General features: G+C 30.7%; 3 protein-coding genes across 5 annotated transcripts in view; 1 reads left to right on the top strand and 2 right to left on the bottom strand.

Moving 5' to 3' along the window:
* The window catches only part of LOC101513110 (multiple C2 domain and transmembrane region protein 7-like), a 4,991-nt gene extending 3,595 nt beyond the window's left edge, over positions 1 to 1,396 (top strand). The window contains 1 exon segment of the mRNA XM_027336480.2: positions 1 to 1,396. This exon segment is cut by the window's left edge and continues 16 nt beyond it. Coding sequence (XP_027192281.1) covers positions 1 to 1,192 — 1,192 coding nt within the window. The 3' untranslated portion in view covers positions 1,193 to 1,396.
* A 2,679-nt stretch (positions 1,397 to 4,075) lies between these two features.
* On the bottom strand, positions 4,076 to 4,867 carry LOC101495394 (kiwellin-1-like). The gene has a single exon (XM_004510774.3). The coding sequence runs from the start codon at positions 4,853 to 4,855 to the stop codon at positions 4,283 to 4,285; it is 573 nt and encodes a 190-aa protein (XP_004510831.1). The 5' UTR covers positions 4,856 to 4,867; the 3' UTR covers positions 4,076 to 4,282.
* Positions 4,868 to 7,201: 2,334 nt separating this feature from the next.
* On the bottom strand, positions 7,202 to 13,707 carry LOC101512367 (AT-hook motif nuclear-localized protein 11). Of its 3 annotated transcripts, none has more exons than XM_004510744.4 (6): positions 13,339 to 13,707; positions 11,933 to 12,456; positions 9,082 to 9,149; positions 8,654 to 8,785; positions 8,084 to 8,245; positions 7,202 to 7,672 (listed from the first exon to the last, which is right to left on the bottom strand). In XM_004510744.4, the coding sequence occupies exons 2-6, from the start codon at positions 12,363 to 12,365 to the stop codon at positions 7,436 to 7,438; spliced, it is 1,032 nt and encodes a 343-aa protein (XP_004510801.1). In that variant the 5' UTR covers positions 12,366 to 12,456; positions 13,339 to 13,707; the 3' UTR covers positions 7,202 to 7,435. The 3 variants fall into 3 exon arrangements, with proteins under 3 accessions (XP_004510801.1, XP_004510800.1, XP_027192865.1); XM_004510743.4 differs by having other exon boundaries at positions 13,452 to 13,706; XM_027337064.2 differs by lacking the exon at positions 13,339 to 13,707 and adding an exon at positions 12,901 to 12,997.
* Positions 13,708 to 23,127: the final 9,420 nt, after the last annotated feature.

Genomic DNA, 23,127 nt, shown 5'->3' on the forward strand with positions numbered 1-23,127 from the left:
ACTTCATCCAACGAAAGCCAGGGATGGAAGAGGGACATCAGATGCTTACTGTGTGGCAAAATATGGGCGAAAATGGGTTCGCACTAGAACTATGAGTGATAACCTAAACCCAAAATACAATGAGCAGTACACATGGGAAGTTTTTGATCCAGCTACAGTTCTCACTGTAGGAGTGTTTGATAATGGTCAGCTTAATGGTCCGGATAACAACGATGTGCTAATTGGTAAAGTTCGAGTCCGTATGTCAACCCTCGAAACTGGCCGACTTTATACAAATTCTTATCCTTTACTGATGCTTCATCCTTCAGGTGTCAAAAAGATGGGTGAACTGCACTTGGCCATTAGATTTTCTTGCTACTCAATGGTTGATTTGATGCATTTGTATTTTAAGCCTCATTTGCCAAAAATGCACTATAAAAGGCCACTTAATGTAATAGAACAGGAAATGCTTCGACAGCAGGCTGTCAACGTTGTTGCTGCTCGCCTTAGTAGGGCGGAACCCCCACTTAGAAAGGAGGTTGTCGAGTACATGTCCGACACAAACTCTCATCTTTGGAGCATGAGACGTAGCAAGGCAAACTTCTACCGTCTGATGACAGTTTTTTCAGGTTTTCTTTCGGTAGGACGATGGCTAGGAGAAGTTTCCACCTGGAAGCATCCTATCACAACAGTACTGGTGCACATCGTTTTTCTTATGCTTGTGTGTTTCCCTGAACTTATTATGCCAACAGTGTTTCTATACGTGTTTGTTATCGGGATGTGGAACTGGAGATTCCGCCCGAGATACCCTCCTCACATGAACACCAGACTCTCTTACACAGACGGAGTGACCCTAGACGAGCTTGACGAAGAATTCGACACATTTCCTTCCGCAAAGAGCCCTGATATAGTGCGGTGGAGGTATGATCGGTTAAGAAGTGTGGCTGGAAGGGTTCAAAGCGTCGTTGGAGATTTAGCTACTCAAGGGGAGAGGATCCAATCACTTGTGAGCTGGCGCGATCCGCGCGCGAGTTCCATGTTCATGGTATTTTGCTTTGTGACTGCTATTGTGTTGTATATGACACCTTTCCAGATGCCTATTCTTTTAGGTGGATTTTACTTTATGAGACACCCGATGTTTCGGAGTAAGGTACCTCCGGCACCGGTTAACTTCTACCGCAGGTTGCCTGCCCTCACAGATAGCATGCTGTAAATGGACTCTGCTGTGTATGGTTCTTGAAATTTACCTGCTGACAGTGACAATGTTTGAATCTGGCATTGAGTTTTTTTTGGCAGTGATTGTAAAATCCTTGGAGCAATTTTATCATGTCTTTGTTTATTTTAGTGTTGAATACAATTGGTGCAGATGTATGTATATACATGCTGTGGAAAATTGAAGTGTAGTTTTTTATGCTTACCAACTTTTCCTATAGCATTTCATCTTATGCCATTAGGAACCATGCACAATGAAAAATAAACTCAGCTGAACTTTTCATGTAAAACTTACAGGTTTTTTGGAAGGAAAAGAGAATGATAATGAAAGGATCCTTTCAAATGAATTTTAATTTAATTTTGCTTTATTTATATAAATAATGATATAAATCTCTTTTAATTCGAAAAAATCTTATTATTTGTTCCATTTATTCTGAACACCCCTTTATCCACATATTCCATTTGTTAAAATACTCTATCAGTGTCGCATGTTTCAATTCTCCATAGGATATATATTTATTTTTTCAAAGGACAATTTTGTTTGGTAACAATCCAGTTTTTAAAAATCGGTTTTGGTTATAGTTTTGTTTGTAGTAACGTTATTTTGTTCACCCCTACCTCCATGGGGTATGTTACGTGTCCCATTTTTTCTCATACAAGTTTTTAGAGGAACGATAAAATATAATATACTGTAAATTACTTTAAAATTTATTCAGCAACAAAAAAAAAAAAGTTACAACAAAAAGAATTATACTTTTGTATAGTCCCTTGTATGTGAATTTACTATTTCTCCATCCAAATAATCACTAAAATTATGTTTTTGTATTGTTTAGTACTCATTTTTCTTTTGATTTTCTTCATACATGGATCGTATTTATTGTCTTAACTTTAGATTTTCAAGGAAAATGAGTCTTGATAATTGGAGTTTGATTAAAAAATAAGTAAAATTTGATTATCAATTTTTCTAACCAAGACTCGAACTAAAATTCTCCCATAAATTCGTCTATAATTGAAATTCAAACTCAATCATATATGAATCATTTTAACAATGAAGAATAAATAATTTTCTCAATTGTTTTTTGTTTAAATTAAAATTAATTGATTTTGAACGAGCCTTAAAACTTTTAAAATAAACTAATTTTGCATAGCAATGTCAAACTTTAGAAAATGATCCCTTTTTCTTTTTTAATGAATTACACTATTTTCTTTACTATAAATTTTATATTATTAACTTTATCACAATAATAAATTAGAAGATGAAGAAATAATAATAAATATGACAATGCATATCTTAATTTCTTGTAAGATGAATAACATGACAATGCATATCTTAAAGAAACTTTGTACTATGTTCACCGAGAAGAAGATATACGTGAAATTGTGAACTAGTGAGTGGATGGAGAAGTTATTTTGTATCACATAAAGATAAAAAAATAATAAAAATAAAATAATAAGATTATAAATGGAAGAAAATGTAAAAAATTATAATCTATAAGTTCAAACACTACTTGAAATAGCATCTCGAAATAAGCTATAAGCTGGTGAGAAAAACTTGTTTACCAAACACATCTCTTTTAATCCAACAAGCTTATAAGCTAGTTTAAACATCACCATATATATATATCTTTCAAGGATTCACTGCCCTTAAACGCCTGTACGTCGGCTTAAACACGGGACTTACAACCCAGAAACTATTATTCTTCAAGATAAACTTTCAAAATATATATATATATATATACAAAAAATTAAAATAACTAATTATTACTAATTTGTCTTGTAGATAATTCAAGTAATAAAGTGATAAGTAAAATTGTCTACATAGATTAATATTAATTTTATTACGCAACAAAGTAAATAACACTTAGGTAAGTAAAATGTTTACGATTAGTTTATAAAATCGAACAAACGTAAAATTAAATAAAGAAAATTCAATAAGCGAAAAATGATTAGGGACTCAAATCACATTTTTTTCACCATGTAGATATTGATTTACTATTTTAACAATCTTACATATTTGACTACCTCAAATTAACCAATTAGACTAAGACCAATTCATTGGTTCAAAATCTATTTTTTATAACAATGAACCTTAATTCCTTAGGTGATAAGACTTGTTACTCAAAAAATATGCAAACATTAATTTTTCAGACGCATGTTAATAGTTTATGATCTTATAATAATATTGAAACATGAACATATATTTTGGTTCAGGTTTTTAAAGCCTATTTTCCAATAACGAAATAATATATAGGTTCAATTCTATGGTGATCAAGCACAAAAAACCATGAACAAAATTATATGAATAATCAAATACATTTAGATTGCATAAATAGCATATGAAAACCAAAACTACATAGATTCAAGAAGGTTCGTTTAATCTCTAATCACTAAGCAAATTAGCTACTCATATTGTTTGGTAACAAATATATAGAGAAAAAGAAATTACACATAAAGGTTGAACTAGGTTTCCTTTCATATGTAATATCCTCCTCCTTTGAATCGAAAAATCAAAACCCTAACAAAATTCTACTTTTTGACTTAAATAATAGTTTGGAAACACGTACCAATGCATTGCGTTGAGTATCAACGTAATCTGCGACAACAAAATTTATGGTGATTTAGCAAGGTGCGTTGTTCTCTTATTGCGCCTATAGACAGTGAGTTGTGTTAGGATATGCACTGCAGTGCAATTACTGTTGCAATGCGCTCTTGGCCCTTCCTATTGCACTACAACTTCAATCAAAATGAAGTTTTGTGCATCTAAGATCAAATTTTGTTAGCATTAACCCTTTGTAACTTTTAGGGTGTACGTTTTTACTGTAATTGAATTATAATATCAAAACAAAAAAAGAAAACTTCTGATATTTTTTCTGATTAGAAAGGGTTAGTACCAAAACATTTAAATTTCACTCAGTGAATTTTAAATTTCATTAATATCATACAATGTCGACCTAGGTCTAAGAACAAGATATACATATAGGCATAACCCATTATACAAGTTATTGATGTGATTAAATACATTAACTTTTATTGATGTGATTTTCTTTTATATTTAAGATGCGAGAAAATAATTATGATTTGGTTTGCATCATTAAGCATCTGACCAGAAAACATTCATTTGACCCCAATCTTTTTCAGGAACACCCAAACCCTTCCAAACAGCAGCAGAAGCATCAACAATATTATTCAAACAAGGAGGCTGAAAATCATGATCAGAATCACACCCTTTAGTAGAATCACACTCATCAACAACCTTAGCTTTCACCATTTTACCATTCCCAAAGATATTCACAAACTTCAAACACCTTTTTGAATTGTTGAACCATCCAGTTGATAATGCTACAACAGGAGTTTTGTCAGAATGAAACTTGTTATCACATTTAGAAGCTGAACCTCCACTACCACCTTTTTCAAAGCTGTTTAGTGTTAGAATTGCTTTTGTGTGGTGTGACACTTTAGGTGAACATTTGAATGTTGTGTAAAGTTTTCCTGGTTTGCAACACTCAGATTCTTCAGCTCTGTTGCACTGTCCTGTTTTCAAATTTTTTATTTTTCCACTTGGTTTGCATGTTGAAGCTTCTATGCTTAGAGAAAAATTTGATATGAGAATTAGAAGAAAGAGTATGGTTTGAATATAATTTGAACAAATTTTGATACCTTTCATTATTTTTGTAATCTTTTGTATGAATGATGGTATGAAGTAGAATTCAGCTAGCTTGGTATTTATAGAGATACTAAGATCAAAAAGACAAAATTGTTTTTTCAAATAAGACATTTAACAAGTTTATTATTTTTCATTAAATCCAATGGTTAGTTTTGTGAAACATATGAGTTTGTCAGCTATCAATGAAAAATATTAATTTTGATAATAAGTTAATAATAAAAGATGGGTTAAAATCTTGATCTTACCTCCAGTGAAAAAAGAATCAATTGTTTGAACAATTAAAAATCAACATGTGTCAGGTAGATTTTTATTTTTAATTGTAATATAAATTAACCAAAATAAAATTTGGTGATTCAAGATGGATAGCAAATAATTCCAAGCTTGCAGATTCTGAAAAGAGGAGAATCCAATATATTATATTATGAGTTCAAGAACTATATATGCACAGTCATTCAATGGTATACTACAATAATGTTATTTCGTAATATATTATTTCTTAAAATATCTAGATAAATATTCGCATCATAAAATATGATAGATAATTGTGTAATTTTTATTGTTATTAATTTTAGTTTAATTTATATACTTGTAGTATAAACAAGTTTCATGCATGCATCTAATAATATGTTGTGGCATCGTTTAATAAGACTCATAAATCATGAGTTTTGAACTCATTAATTGATATGTGATATGTGATCACATTATTAGATTTATGAGTAGTTTTGTTTTGACTTAATTGCAGTTTTATTCATTTTTATTTTTATCAATTTATTATGAAATCAATCATCTTAATTAATATGTCTAAATAATTTTATATCATGAAATGGTATGTCATTTCATTTAAAATATATTAAACCGTCATTTTTTAGTTTAAAAATTCAAAAATAAAAATAAATGGTCGACTTTTAAAAGAGGATGAGCAATTCCATGAATTATAGTTAAAATAGAGATCATAATTGTAATTAAATAATTTTTTTACAGCTTAGTTTTTGGTTGTATATAGATGCAGGCCAATGATTTAAAAAACATCAAAACATAAAGACCAAATTATGAGATGTTCCATGGACTCATAGTTCATGCAAACACGTCAAGGCACCAAAAGTTATTTAATAATCATATGAAGACAGTTACTCCCTTTTCATGAACATTTCTTGTGGTTTTCAACTGTAGCTATTTCAATGAATTAGGACCTTCAAAATATTATTGTGCATAGATCTTAGATCCCATTAAAAAAGTGAGGTAACTTCTTTCACCCTTCCTCTCATTATTCCTAAAGATTAACTAAACAATGATACACCATCAAATTTCAAGCATAAGTTCATTTATTTTTGTGAAAATATTTTTTGTTTTTTATTTTTTAATATTTATGTTAATTTTATCGTTAATAAGGAAGTAGATTCTTAAATTATAATAATTGTTTATATTTTTAGAAACAATGAAAATGTCAAAAAAACTGTTTTTATTATTTTTTAAAATACATTTTCATTAACTAACATTTCATTTAATCTCTTGAAATAAACCACAAATTTAAAAAAATAAAAAACATGAAATATTTTCAACAAAGTAAAAAGAACTGTTTTTATAATATTTATTGTTGTGTTAGTAAACATCGAGGGGTATTAAACCTGATTTATGATATTCTTCACAGTAAAAGTTGGATCAATTTGTCATCACATGGTGTATAACATCAGCATGTTACTATCTATAATATGACAAAATCATAAGTCAGGATCAGTCGAACTTCAAAACCAGCTATATTAATTAGGACTAGAACTAGTGGTTGGGACTAAGAATTTTGTTAAATGTCATAGTTTATAAAACATAGTGAGCAATTTGATGTTGATACTAATGATTTTTAGTTTTTTCCTCAACAATGATTAATATAAATTTGATTTATTTCAAATATAATACAAAAATAGAGATGGTAACATAAATAAAATTCATAGTGTATTTCCACATTGAGAACATAAATTTCTATTTTTCGAACCACATTCAATCATTTTTATGAAAAATAGATCATCTAACTTTCGTACATTGAAAGAGTTATTGCATTCGATGAGAGAATTTAATGCCAAAAATCACACAAGATCTTTACCCTACAAGACTCCTCTTATCACAAACAATCTTGTTCGAGGACAACACTTGTCCTAATGAACTTCGAACTATGATGATGTTGTCGAGGATTATCCCCTTATGCCCGCCCTCGATTAAAACCATATCGTCATATCACATGAGTCGTGATACAGACTCTGTTTGGATATACAGCTTAATTAAACACTCAAAGAGAGTATAAACGCTTATAAAACATCTAACTCTATGAATTTCCTTCAATTAAACAATAATCAATAAGAAAGCAAATCCTTCAAATAATATTCCTCAAACCTACAAAAATATGAGTACAACCCCTAAAGTCAATCAATCATAGGTGACATTTATCAAATTCCAAGAGTCAGCAAGCTTTCTACTCTATAGTTGGCACTTTCCATTGTGTCATTACTACTACTACACAAGAAAATTAGATGAGTGACCATGAATCTTAAATATATACCGAGTACCGGCGTAAGCTAATGAAATAAATTGTCACCCGCGCATTAAATCAATGTCAATATGGGAATTACGCATATCCAATGGACGCGATGCTGGCCAAGAACCGATAGATGGTGGATTAAGGTTTTGATTTGGTGAAATGCTATTCATTGCAATTGCATTATGGACTCCATGATGATCTTGCTCCATACCAACTTCTTGACCTTCTAAATCTTCATTCTTCTTGTTCTTTGTCTTTGGTCCACCCCACATAAAGCTCCCAATTATCACCTAATAGTCCATGACCAATTAAATGTAACCAATCAATTTGGCGAAAGCAGGTATTTTATGTTTACACTTTTAATTACAAAACGGTCACATTATTTTCTATTTTCATATTTAGTTTAAGTTTGATATACCATCAATGTAAAAAGTTTTACAGTATCAACAAATTCCAATCAATCATATATGTGTGACGTATAAGTAGATGTTTTTGAAGTCAAATGTTTTTAATGATCTAATGATTTTGTTTACAAAAAAAAAAAAAAACAGTGTAAATAATGTGACGGTCTTGTACTTAAAAGTGAAAATAGAAAATAAAAACATGAAATGTTTTTGCAAAGTAATCAGACAAGATTGTTGATTTTGATGTGAGAACGAGAATTTTCGATGTTATCCTAACAGGGGTAAAAGTGCAATTACCTGAACAGGACTTGCGGCAATGAGCACTCCACCGACCCCTCCACCAATGACACGACCATCAGGACTTGCAAGGGAAACACTTAATCCACCCGTTCGGTTTCGCGAGCCACCGTTATCAGCAACCAAGTAAGAGCCTGTCAGGCTTAGTATCTCAAAGCGTCCCTATTGAGGCGAAAAAATCCACCAATTATTAAACATAACCACCATATATAAAAAGAAAACCTTGACATGTTAAAGAGAGTTATTGAAGGATAAGAAAAAGAACCAAAACAAAACAAACAGATTCTTCTGAACTTCATAAGCATGGCACACATATAAGGAAACAACAACAAATAGATATAAGAGTTGAGTAACATAAATAACTTCAAGAAAGCAAGTATGTTTAATTTCCATTAGAAGTGTTAATTTTAGCTTGCATGCATGAATTAAATTCTTTAAGCTAAGCCATTCTTCTAAAATAAAATAAAAAAGGAACAAATGTACGAAAATGTATTGAAACAATCAAAACTTGTAATGAATATATAAGTGTATTGAAACATAGATGAACGACACAAAGAGAAAGTTCCAAACCTCATATGTGACTGATCCCCCAGATGTTGAAGCTTGACAAAGCGTCACGGTGGAGACTGCACCATTAGCTGACATAATAAATATAGCTCTAGGTCCCTGCTGCGAAAATGCCACGATTTTTGTTGCAATGTCCTGCAGGGAAGAAAAAGGCCAATTTTCAGAAGAGTTTTGAAAAAGTGTTTCTTACATGACTTTTGTGACACAGATTCAAGAGGATCATCTAAAAGAAACGTCAAAAAATTTCTAAAGCACGATTATATGTCTCGAATGAATTCACTTTCTAGAAAAGCATCATACCATATTCTTCAATAGTTTCATTAAAAATAAAGTAGCACTTCAACAAAAAGTAAAACATAGAAAATAATCAAAATATATGTAATAACAAAACAGAAGCTTGATATAGATTGGTAAAAAAAAACGTGACATACTTCTCCAATTGCAATGGTGATGACATGAGGAGTGAAACCATTCCCAGCTGAACCAGAGATCAAACCACCTGCCAATAACCAATCAAAACATCAAACGCACAAAATATATAAATATTAAAACCAAATTAACATAAAGCAGCCAGTCTAAGAGTAATTTATCTCATAAACCATTGCATTATCAACTCAACTCAGCCGGCACCGTTTCTCAAAAACTTAGAGTTGATAGCTACAAATCAAAACTACTAAAGTAGCAATTATTTAAAATGAGACTTACATATAATGTATTAAAATCATAGACAAAATAATACAAAACCACTTATCATGCAGAACTACCAATTAGGGGTGGATATAGTTTAGACAGCCTCTCATGGGCCTAAAGCCTGGTCCATGCATAGTGTGGATTTATTCATAAAAAGGGCAAAACATTTTTAAAAGACCATTTAAATAAAAGAGTAAAGATTTTAAAGCCCATTATCACATTTTAGTCAAGTCTATTTTCCCCCCAATACCAAAAGAAACATGTATCTCAATCTTGGATAATGAAAATAATAATAATTTATTGATATTAAAATGTTTAGGTATAAATTGTCAAATATTATCGCCGACAAAATAACGAAAATAAGGAAAGCCATGAAAACCATGAGCATTTCAACATATTAGCTATAATATTTAAGAAATAAAATTTATGTTAATCTTTGAAAAGCAAGTCAGGGCCAAACCGATAGACGTTTCAACCTGTTGGCTGTAAAATTGAAATAATAAAATCTGTTAATCTTTTAAAAACAACCAATGTAATGGCTGAAACAATGGAGTCTTTCAAATTTCAATACAATAGTTGTACTATTTCAGTAATAAAATTTATGTAAATCTTTGACAAACAAGTCATGTAATGGAGGAAACAATCAAGAATGTCAATGTGTTAGCCGTGATATTTAAATAATAAAATTTATTTGAAATTTTCTAATGGAGGAATATAAAAATTCACTGATAACATCACGGCTAATACAATGACATTCACTGATATTTTGTGTTTTTGTGCACCGATAATAGCAAGATGCACAAACACACATGGAGGAATATAAAAATTCACTGATAATTCAGTTCATTGTGTTTTTACAATGCCAGCATGAATAAAGAACAATTTCACACCACTGGTGCTCTTTCTCTCTTTCCACTTAGTGGACATAACAAGAGACAAGATAAAAAATAGAAAGAAAATAATTATAATTAATGCCTTTTTAGTTTTCTAAAGCACCAAAATTTGAGACAACCCAAGACTTTCAAGAATTTAATAATAACTATATAATGTGAAAACAAGCTTCGCATACATATCCAATCATACGTCACAATCTTGCCACAATAAACAAATTTTTAAAACAAATATTGCCATATGTCAAGATGGTAAAATATGATTTGATGCGTACGTAAAACTTGTTTGCACAATCAGTATAAAGTTATAAAACCCAACTTTTAAAGTGACAATAAACTGAAAAAGACATTGACATATAATGTAATAAAATCATAGACAAAATAATATATCATGTGAACCAAAACTTAAATTTAATAAATTGAAACCTTTTATTAAGTCTGCATCTAAATTAGGGGCGGGAATAGGTCAAGAGGCCACTACGGGCCTATTTTAAAAAAACTCATGTTTAGAAAAAGAAACTTATATTTAACATAAGAAACATTTGTCTTTAGCGCATCCAAAAGGCCTGACAAACCGACTAATATAAACAAATATAAGTGATAAAATAAATTTTTTATTTTTGTTATTAATATAGTAAATATTTATTGTAATGTCATCAAAAACATATTCCTGTTGATCTCTTTAAAGTGATAGTTCTAGTGGACTATAAAAAGACTCACATCTATTAACTAATTTAGAGATAACCTTGTGGTTTACTTGAAGGACAAGCCATAAAATAAGCTTTCAACCAAGCCACACTTTCAAAAAGGCGATATTAGGTTTTTAAACGAGGCTTATATATATTAGGTAAATAGACTAAGCTAAGGCCTTAAATTTGTGAAATGAGCCAGGTCAACTTAAGTTGAGGCCTAGCCTGATCTGGCCCATTTTACCCCTAATCCCAGTAAAATTATGTATCTATGTCTTGAGTGCAATAATAAATTGATTTATGGAAACATATGAACAAGTATAAATTGTCAAATATTATCTCCCCGACAAAGTAACGAATAATAAGGAAACACTTGAGTATCTTAATATGTTAGATGTATCGTTTAAGTTAATCTTTGAAAAAGAAGTAATGGCCAAAATAGTCTACATTTCAATGTGTTAGCTTCGAAAAAAAAGTGATGTAATGGCGCTGAAACCGTAGTGCGTTTCATACGTCAGCTGCAATATTTAAAATAATAAAACTGATGTTGCAATATTTAAAATAATAAAACTGATGTCAATTGTTGAAAAACATGTCAAGTAACGGAAGAAGAAAACGAGCAATATGCATTGGCAGCAATATTTGAATAATGAAATTTATGCTAACATTTGAAAAATGTTGTGTAACAGTCTAAGCAATCAAGTGTTTCAAGTTTCAACACTGATTGTTTCATAGGAAAAACCATAAAAATTTAATACAGAAACAATGAACCAAAACTTGTGAAATCTCAACCCATCTATTTTATAATCAATAAAATTTTGAATAGACAGTGTGTGTTGTGTGTGGCGGAATATACAATTCTTTGTTAATTTAGTCCCTTTCGGTATTAGAATATCAGCACAAACAAATTAACAAAAAATAACAGAAAAACATACAATCAAATGGCACATGGATATTATAATTACTTAACTTTTATCAAACGCGACAAATTAAAAGGTTGAATAGAGATTTACCGAAAGAAGCCAACTGTTGTTTCTTTCCGGACCCTGGAGGGCGGCCTCTACCGCGTTTCTGAACTTGCAGTATGGATCCAGGATGACTTGCAGCTGGTGTTGTTGGAGTCAATGCCAACGACACACTTCCATCTGCCCCGTATTTTCTCGGCCTTCCTCTCTTTCTTTTGACAGTTTCACCGGTTGAAGCAGCTCCAGAAGGAGCACCTACATTGATACATTGCGATGAAATTCCAGATGAATCCAACGGTAATGTGGATCCAATAGTACCACCACCTCCAATACTTGATTGAAACGGTGAATTGGCATTCGACATTGGACGAATACCGGGTGAATTATGCAATTCATGTTGGTTTCCAGAACCAGGTAATCCCCTATGCATATAGTAGGGTGCAGAGCCGGATAATGCTGCCATTTGGTCCCCGCGATCCATGCATTTACTTCAAGGCCCCTTCAGAAATCTTTAACAAAGAAAATTTGAAAGCACCTCTAATTTTCCACAATCCAAACTTTACCACCTATCTCTGTTCACATATAAAATCCATAACAAATACAAAATTACAAAATTCAGAAAACCATAAAATCAATTAAATCCAATGTTCAATCACCTCGAATTTTATAGACTAAAATCAAATATCCTTCATATTACAAGAACTAAAACAAATTTTCTAAGGACTAACAAAAGAACAAGGACCAAAAGCAAAATGTGGTATTCTTGCAAGAAATGATTAATCACGAAAAAAAATTATAAGGACTAAAAGCAAAAAGTTGTACATATTTGACTAAAAACATATTAAAACATATAATCAATTACTACAGTTTGATAAGATTAACAACAAATCAAAAATGAAAACTTCACACGAATAAAGTTTCTCAACAATGGTAATAATACTCTACTGAATTATACATATGAATGTTTGACAAAAATATCTAAATATGTAGAGCAAGCAAAAGAAAAAGAAAAGGACCTTAGAACCTCAAAGGCAAACCAAACATGCAGAAGACAAACAAAAAAAATAGAAGATAGATCAATGGAAACAATCTACAAGATCAATTAGAAAGAGGACAAAAAGAGAAGCTAGATTACAACTTACCAAACTATATAGAAATTAGAAAATATATGAAAAAAATAAAAAGCTTCACATTGAAGATAAAGACTAGTTGAACTGTAACAGGTCCACTCTCACATCTCACACCAACCCATAATCAAATCTTTAACATTAAGCAATTTTCAAGGTGACCCTTTGATGCAAACACCCAGAAAAACCAAAAAAGACAGATTTTTTTTTTACAAATTCAAGTAAAAACAACAAAATGCCACACTAAAACAGAACAACTTAAAAACAAAAAAAAAAAAGCTACAATTTTTGTAAATAATAAAGTGAAGAGTAAATGAGATTTCACACCTCAAAGCATAGGAAAGAGATAATAGTGATATGAATGCATCATGAATTTCACTTTAAATTGTATATATATGTATATATATATAGAGAGAGAGAGAGAAGAAGAGAGTGCTCACAAGTGATGAGAGAGAATGAAATTCAAAAGGGTATTATGATTGTGATCAAGTGGTGCATATCCTTCATGAAGATGTGGTGGAAACGGAAGCTAGTGAGTGTTGAAAAAATGTTGAACGGTTTCATAGGGAATTAAAGAGAGGTGGTGGTGGGTGACAGGAGTGCATGAGAGAGAGAGAGAGAGAACAACATTAACTACAAGAATGTGAAAAAAGGAAAAACACAAAATATGAGTAAGTATTGAATAGTGTATGCTATGCTATGTTTGTGTGTCTGTTTTGATTTTCTCTTTCATAGTGTGTTGTGTGTGTCAGCAGCATAAGTCCTTATCAGATTGAATAATTTTTCTAGGGGTGAGTGAGTGTGTGACTTCTTCATATTTTCTCTCTCTCTCTCTTAGGAAGAGTGATTAATCATCATGAATGATCATCAAAAGATGCTGTAGATTTATGCTTTACTCACTGGCATTTCACAAACAAACAAAACTTTCAAGAGAAAAAAGCACTTCTTCTTTTTTCTTTCCAACTTTTAACTGCATTGGATGTAAACACTCTCAATAATTAATATTTTATTTTATTTTCATTTAATTTGTGAAATTAATTTTTTTAATAAAGATTTGAAAAAATATTGTCAAAAAATTTGAGAAAATTATATTTACTAATTACGTTTTTTTTTTTCCACGTAGTTCCTCTAATGGAGAAAATCCTTTTGGTTGTGATATCGATGTTGTTTTGTTACGTTGTTGAAGACTAATTTATTCCGTTAAGCTCAATTTCGTTGATAAATTAAATACGAGATTATATAGTATTATATCATTTTTTTTATATATATAATGCACATAATTTGTATATATTTGATCTTTTTATTTTAAATAATTCACATAATTTGTCATCTTATTTTAAAATTCAATAGTTTTAATATTTTTTTGATTTTTGAATTAAAAAATAATGATGTAATATATTATAAATGATGTGATATATAATTTAATAATATAAAATCTTTTATATAAATCAATTATTCATGTATTATAAATTAAAATATAAAAAATTAATAATTTTTGAAATTAAAACTTAAGTTTTAAGAGAGTTAATCATTATCATATCACATGTCACGTCATTTAAAACATTTTATATCGTTATTCTTTTAGTTAAAAAATCACAATTATTGAATTTTAAAATAAAAAAAATTAATTTCGTGAATTACTGAAAATAAAAAAAAACTATAAATACAATTAAATTTATATATTATTACTTTTGATTTAGGTAATTCATAGTCGTGAAAGATAAATAAAATATAATGATATATTAAAAACTATATTTAATTTGACTAGCAACTAAATTTTAAATTGAAATATTATTGTATTAAAAGCACTTGATATAGACAAGTGAAAAATATGGTTAATTTGTAAAAAAAAAATTATTTAATTATAATTTCATTTTTCTTTCTTTTTTTAGTTTCAAATGATTTTAAAAAAAATATATTTCATTTTGAAATATAAATATTAAATATAAAATCATATTTAAAAATAAAGAGACTCAAAAAGATATGATAGATTATTTTTGATATGTTTTATGCTAAAGGTCTGATATGTTCTTAAAATCATATTTAAAATCATATTTTTGATATGTTCTTAAATATAATAACTTTATCGACTAAATTATAAAAATTAAGTTGATGATAGTATTAATTTTATTAACAATTAACATTGTTATTAAAAGTTTACTTTTCAAAAGAGAATTATCTAATATTGTTATCATAGTATTTATTATTGAAAAAATATAAATTAATTAGTGATAAATTACGAAATAAATAATTAATCAATTTGAAAATTTAAAGAGAACTTTAGAAATAGACAAAAAAATTTCTTTCAAAAGAGGTGTATATTTAGAGAAAAAGAAAGAGGTAGTACTCGACTTATAACATATTCAAAAGAGCTAGAGTTTTTAAGAAATAATATTTATATATGTGTAATTTTTTCATGTTTTTTTAGGTTGTATTTGAGTTTATAATTAATAACGTTTATCTTTCATGGTTGCATTTCTTATCAATTTAATATTTGGTTGTAAATTCGATTATGTCAATCTAAATTTGTAATTAAAAGGGACAAAGTTTAAACTCTAACCGAAAAATATATGATCTAATGTCTCCCTTCCATAAATAACAAATAATAATAGCCCCTAACCTTTAAAATATATAAAAACGAAAAATCAATTAATTAATTTGATTTATCTTTAGTAAATTAAAAAAAAAAACTATTATCATGCCTTTTCTTACTGTTATTTTTTCAATATATCATGATATTTTAAATAGAATAACCCATCAATTTAATCTATAAACAAATTAATAATCTCTCACCAATATAATCTTTAAAACTATTAAAATCAATCAAAAAGTATTTAAAATATTTCTCCATTCATCAAGTTAGTCATTCTATTAATTATATATTCGTTAAGTGAGTGTTAGTAGTCTCTAAACTATAAATATACTTTAAAATAGTCTCTAGACTATAATAAAAAAAAAAAAACAACAATTTAATCCTTTAAGGTTCAAGTTTTTTGTTGGTTAAGCACATCATCTCTTCTCTTTTTTCATCTGTATATTCATCTTAAAGACTGCACAACATTTATATTGATAATTACACTCATTATAATTTTCCATATTGAATATACGATTAAAAATTAAGAAGAAACAAAATAGTAAATCAGCAAAACCACATCATAAAATTATATTTTGAATTTAAAGAAATGTATCTTTATTAACTCACATTGTGTCACCTGTGAAGTCATCTTTAATATATGTATCTTCACCAATTACTCTAAGATGACGTATAAAATTATTATTTGTAACTATGAAAAGGAAGCTTACATTTACTTGTTTTTCTTTTCTTTTGGTTTTTATTTTAATTTTTAATTATTTTTGGTTATTGTTACTTAATTTGAGACCAAAATATAAAATTTATTTTCAATATTTAATCATTGTAAATCAAAAGTTAGAAGCATTATTGAGTCAAAAGTTACAAACTTAAATTTAATCAAAACATAAAAGTCAATAAATAAAGATCGAAGACCCAATATGATAATTTAGACTAAGTGTTAGAAGTCAATACAAATGTTGTTTTGTCTATGATATGCGTTAGAAATTAGAGAGTAGAGATGAGAGAGGGGGGTGCTTAACAAAAAAAAATGAATCATAAGAAATTAAATTGTTATTTTTTATGATAATTTAAAGACTATAAAGGTCGGCTGATATGTACAATAAAAAAAAAGACAACGATTGTATGGATGAAGAAATAGTTTACACGCTTTCAAATAGTTAAATAGTTTGTGGAGTAAATTGGTGAGAGAGTGATAGTTTAGGAATTAAATAGATTGTTTATTGATTTAAAATATAAGTAATAACAAACTCGTAATCCATTTGTTTTATTCTGGTAGGGTTTCTATTATTCAGGCTTAATTGCAGTTTTCATCTCTCTATTATTATCAATTCACGAAATTGATCCTCATATTTAGGGGTGGGAATAGGCCAGGCTAGGTTTTGAAAGCCCTGAGTCTGGCATACAATTAATTTTTTAGGCCTAAGTATGGCCTACGACCTATTATAGGTTTTTTTTTCGGTCTGACCTGACCTTTTTAAAAGTCTGGTCTGATCTGGAAGTCTATTTAAAAACATTATTCATATTAAAACATTTAAATGCTCTACTCATATCACACGATGTTCTCCACATACCAATATCAATGTACATATCTATATATATTAAACAAAAAATAATTTTTCTAACAAAATAATTTTTAAAAAATATGAAACAAACATCCTTTAAACTCTAAAACATAATTATTGGTTTCAAATAATATTTTTTTTTCCTGAAACAAATGCACCTATTATTACCTCTCAAACAAATATGGAACGACTACTAAGTTATTAACTAATTGAATGGCTACCGAATATGGAACAACTATCAAATATAGAACGCCTACCGAATATTGAATGACTACTGAGTGATTGCCTAATTGATAGAATTTAAAATAGGAAATAATATTATTAATATAATAATAAAAAATAACATTAATAAATAATTAAATATATATAGGTCGGTCTGTCAGACCTAATATGTTTTGTTATAAACCTAAGCCTGATCTATTTAAATAAATAGACTTTAAAAACAGCATGAGCCTAACCTTTTTATTAAATAGGTCAGGTCAGACCAGGCCATAGGTCCCTGACGGACAGCCTAGCATATTCTGATCCCTACTCATAATTTAAAAGTAGACAGTTTTGATTATTCTCTCATATTTTTGAACTAAAAACCCACGATTTTACATATTTTAATGACATAACATACAATTCTATAATATAGAACCATCTAGACGCATTAATTATTCATATATCTTTAATTAAATTAAAAATATGAAAATTTCTAAAATTAAAATATAAGTTTTTACGACGTTTATTCTAATTTCATAAAGATCTTAATCTTGTTCGAGCTGCAAGATCATGGAATCTTAATACAAGTTTATTGTGATTATTCTCATGGATGAAGAAATTCAGACAAATCAACATCTGTAAGATTTATGGGTCACATATGTAATTAATTAATAAAGTGTGTTAGTGTCATTATATAATTAGCCAGTAAACTAGGGGTCAAATAATATATAATAGTTTATGGCTAAAGAGCATAATAGTTATGAAAATTAATAGAGTAGATACCAGACAGTTTCTAATTTAATGAGGGGCTGAATTGGAAATACTGCAATTTGAGATATAACTAATAATAGTTATATATAGGGGTAATGGTCCCCAAGGCAAACACAACAGTACTATTCAGTTTCAAAACCCTAAAGGAGAAAACTCTCTGGTTCTCTCCATCCCCATCAAGAGAGCAAGGTCTTCAGGGTGTTTTGCTAAGGAAGATCACCCAACCTATTGGCTCTATCATCATCATCCCAGAATTTCATCAATGACAATTCCCACAGGTACGCTTCCGCCCTTGGTTATTCATCATGTAATTGGCATGGATAGTTAACAAGTGGTATCAGAGCCTACCATGTTTAATTCATGATGAAATTCGGTTATTGTCTTTATTTTAGGATTCAATTTGGGAATTTTGACATGATTGAAATCTTAGGGTTTGAAATTTGGGAATTTGGATTTTCAAATTACAAACTTATTGTCCATGTTTATAATTCTAGTTTTTTTTGCTTGAATTATTCTAATGAATTATTTTTTTTTAATGAAGCCTAATTATTTAAATAATTTTTTATCAAGCAAAATTATTTATTAAAATAATCTGTGGGAATATTTTTTTTTTAAAAGTTTATACTTTGTTTTTTTTTCCCACAGTCGGTTAGGTTGTTTTTCTATTCCTTCCAATCACCGTTACTTCATTGACCTTTACCTTTCACAATTCCCACATAGCGCAAAGTAATATCCCTAAAGCCAAAAAAAAAAAAAAATTGAAAGAAAACTTTTAATTGAATCGAGTTTGAGTTAGTTGAACTTGAATTGAAGCTACTGAATAGTTGTTTATCAAATGGATCTGAGGGGATTATTGTTGTCGTTATTGATAACAATAATGACAGGTTTGGAAATGTTTTGCGTTGCGAATGGGAATAATTTAGTGTTTCAGATAGAGCGACGGAAAAACGAGTTTAACTGGAATTTTTTTTGGTGCTGTTTTAGGCTTCTTATTATGACATTTTTTATTTTTATTTTTTGAACAATATTAGTGAACAATATTTTTTTTAATACTAATAAAATAAAGTTTATATTAGTGAACAATATTTTTTTAAATATTGTTTTATTTGGATATAATAAATATATGTTCAAGTCAAGTTTGACATTTTTGAATGAGTTAATTGAAACTTGACGTCGCCAAAGTGACCTCTCTTGTCTAAATTGCTCGTGAAGAGTATCAAATGGTTGTGTATATGCTTATTCATGCGGGTATTGACCGGCCCAAAGGAAGGTTAACATTTGGCAGAATTACATGTACACCTGCGATGATAAATGTGTGACAATTATTTGGTATACATGTGAGCAGTAAATCGGCCCAAAGGAAGGTTTATTGTTTGACATGTCTTATTGTCAATATTTGATCGTTGCAACAAGAGTACCACTAGCAGTTGGTGTTACTGTCCAAAGACTTGACATCAATGGTGCACTGGGTATCTTGAGATGGGTTAAATTCCATGATGTGAACATATGTATTTATTCATTTATTGATTTATTTTCCTATAATGTGAGTTTCTAAGTTTCGTTCTTTATTTAATTTACAGCATCGGTTGCTTCCATATCTGCAAATTTGAGTTCTATTCCTGTCCTTAATGGGACAAATTTTAAGGAATGGGAAGAGAACATTCTGATTGTTCTTGGCTGCATGGATCTAGACCTTGCATTAAGAATTGATCGACCCTCTACTCCTAAGGACTCTAGTTCTTCTGAAGAAAAATTAGAGTATGAGAAATGAGATCGCTCAAATCGCATAAGTCTTATGATCATAAAGCGTGGCATTCCCGAGGTCTTTAGAGGTGCTGTCTCGGATGAGATAGATACAGCTAAAAATTTCCTTGTTGAGATGGAAAAACGCTTTGTAAAAAGTGATAAGGCTGAAACAAGTTCTTTGCTTCAGAATTTAATTTCCATGAAGTATCAAGGCAAGGGAAATATAAGAGAGCACATTATGATGATGTCCAACATTGCTTCTAAGCTTAAAGGTCTAAAGCTTGAGTTGTCAGATGACTTACTCATTCATTTAGTATTGCTGTCTCTTCCTTCGCAATTCAGTCAGTTTAAGGTGACTTATAATTGTCAAAAGGAGAAATGGACTCTTAATGAGCTCATTTCATTATGTGTGCAAGAAGAGGACAGGCTGAAGCAAGATAGGACTGAAAGTGCTCACTTTACTAGCATCTCTAAAGACAAGGGCAAAAGGAAAAGAATTGAGGAGCCCAAGAACAAAGCTGCTGCTAAGGGTCCAGAACAAAAGAAGCAGACTAAGGATAACAACTGCTTCTTCTGCAGGAGTTCTGGACACGTGAAGAAGGATTGTGCCAAATATCACGCTTGGCGTGTTAAGAAAGGTATGATTCTGTCTTTGGTCTGTTCTGAGGTTAATTTAGCTTCAGTACCTAGAAACACTTGGTGGTTAGACTCTGGTGCAACTACTAACATCAGTGTTTCAATGCAGGGTTGCCTGAACTTCCGAAAGCCTAGTGATACTGAAAGATGGATCTATGTAGGAGATGGGAAGAAGGTAGAAGTTGAAGCCATAGGAAAATTTAGATTATTATTAAGTTCCGGTCATTATTTGGATTTAAAAGACACTTTTGTTGTACCGTCATTTAGACGGAATTTGATCTCTATTTCTTATTTGGACAAATCAGGATATTATTGTTCATTCGGGAATAAAGAATTTACTTTGTCTTTAAATTCGAATGTTGTTGGAACCGGTTTACTTTCTGGTTATGATAATCTTTATTTGTTGGAAACTGTGGCTAACTATAATGAAACCTTGAATGTGGAATCACGTGGTACTAAGCGGAAAATTGACAATTTCAATTCAGGGGTGCTTTGGCACAAGCGTCTAGGTCACATCTCTAAAAATAGAGTTGAACGACTTGTGTCAGATGGAATTTTAGATTCCATTGACTTCACAGACTTTAACGTTTGTGTAGCATGCATTAAAGGAAAACAGACTAAAGATAAGAAATTAGGCGCATATAGAGCTACAGACGTCTTAGAATTGATACATACGGACATCTGTGGGCCATTTCCAACTCCTTCTTGGAATGGTCAACAATATTTTATATCATTCATAGACGATTATTCTAGATATGCCTACCTTTACCTAATTCACGAAAAGTCCCAATCAATAGACGTGTTCAAATCCTTTAAGGCAGAAGTTGAGAATCAACTTAATAAAAGAATTAAAAAGGTCAAATCTGATCGTGGTGGTGAATACTACGGCAGATATGACGGTTCAGGTGAACAACGTCCGGGACCATTTGCCAAATACCTAGAGGAATGTGGAATCGTCCCACAATACACTATGCCGGGGTCACCCAGCATGAATGGTGTAGCTGAAAGACGAAACAGGACTCTTAAGGATATGGTAAGGAGTATGATTTGTCATTCCACCTTGCCAGAGTCACTCTGGGGAGAGGCATTAAAAACAGCAGCATACATTCTTAATAGAGTACCAACTAAGGCAGCGGCTAAAACACCTTATGAGCTTTGGATTGGGCGTAAGCCTAGTCTGAAGCACCTTCATGTTTGGGGATGTCCAGCTGAGGCAAGGCCTTATAGGCCGAATGAAAAGAAATTTGAACCCCGAACAATTAGCAGCTATTTTATAGGGTACTCAGAAAAATCAAGGGGCTATAAATTTTATGATCCTAATTTGAGAACAATTTTTGAGACGGGAACGGCAACGTTCTTTGAGGATATTGAGTTTGGGGGGAAGATTAAGGTTAAAGATTTTGTCTTTGAGGAAGAATCGGTAACAATTCCAGAACTGATTCTTCCACCAATTGACTTTCCCATTATTGAACAAACTCAAGATGATCTGGTTGTTCAGGAAGAACAAAATCCAGATCAAATTCAAGATCCTCAAGAACAAGTGCCTCAAGAGCCAGCTCCATTGCGGAGATCCACTAGAGAAAGGAAAAATGCTATTTCGGATGATTATGTAGTATTTATCAATGAGGTAGAGGAAAATGTTGGCATGACGGAAGACGACCCAGTCAACTTTCATCAAGCCATGCAAGATTCTCGTTCAGATAAGTGGATCGAAGCAATGAATGAGGAGTACAAGTCTATGCAAGACAATTCAGTTTGGGAACTTATCCCATTACCTGAAGGAAAGAAACCCATTGGTTGCAAATGGATTTTTAAAACCAAGCGGGATTCCAATGGTAATGTGGAGAGATATAAGGCACGTCTTGTAGCTAAGGGTTATACTCAAAAGGAAGGGATTGATTATAAAGAGACTTTCTCTCCGGTTTCATCGAAGGACTCTTTAAGAATAATCATGGCTCTTGTTGCTCACTTTAATTTGGAGCTTCATCAAATGGATGTAAAAACAGCTTTTCTCAATGGCGACATTGATGAGACGATCTATATGGTGCAGCCAGAAAACTTTGTGTTGGGAGACCCAAAGAATATGGTGTGCAAACTAAGAAAATCCATTTATGGGCTAAAACAAGCTTCTCGTCAATGGTACCATAAATTTCATCAAGTAATTCTCTCATTTGGTTTTGAGATGAATACAGTTGATGATTGTGTGTATCATAAGTTCAGTGGGAGCAGACATATTTTCCTGGTCTTGTATGTTGATGACATACTGCTTGCCACTAACGATATAGGCATGTTGCACGAAACTAAGAAATTTCTATCAAAGCATTTTGAGATGAAAGATCTTGGTGACGCCTCTTTTGTATTAGGAATTCAGATACACCGAGACAGATCTCGAGGTATTCTTGGATTGTCACAAAAGAGCTATATCGATAAGGTTCTCAAAAGGTTTGGGTTACAGGATTGCAAACCAGGGGACACCCCAGTTGCTAAGGGAGACAAGTTTAGTCTCAAACAGTGCCCTAAGGGAAGTTTGGAAATTCAAGAAATGCAAAAGATCCCTTATGCTTCAGCTGTAGGGAGTCTTATGTATGCCCAAGTATGTACGCG

The sequence above is a fragment of the Cicer arietinum genome, chromosome 7, assembly GCF_000331145.2.
Source record: "Cicer arietinum cultivar CDC Frontier isolate Library 1 chromosome 7, Cicar.CDCFrontier_v2.0, whole genome shotgun sequence".
Classification (NCBI taxonomy): Eukaryota; Viridiplantae; Streptophyta; class Magnoliopsida; order Fabales; family Fabaceae; genus Cicer; species Cicer arietinum.

Excerpts from the sequence above, each read along its gene's own strand:
- LOC101512367 (XM_004510744.4), bottom strand. The coding sequence starts at position 12,365 with ATGGATCGCGGGGACCAAATGGCAGCATTATCCGGCTCTGCACCCTAC. Across the intron at positions 8,786-9,081 it reads TCACCATTGCAATTGGAGAA|GACATTGCAACAAAAATCGT; the intron begins GTATGTCACGTT and ends TCTTCCCTGCAG. Across the intron at positions 8,246-8,653 it reads GGGGATCAGTCACATATGAG|GGACGCTTTGAGATACTAAG; the intron begins GTTTGGAACTTT and ends TCGCCTCAATAG.
- LOC101495394 (XM_004510774.3), bottom strand. The coding sequence starts at position 4,855 with ATGAAAGGTATCAAAATTTGTTCAAATTATATTCAAACCATACTCTTT.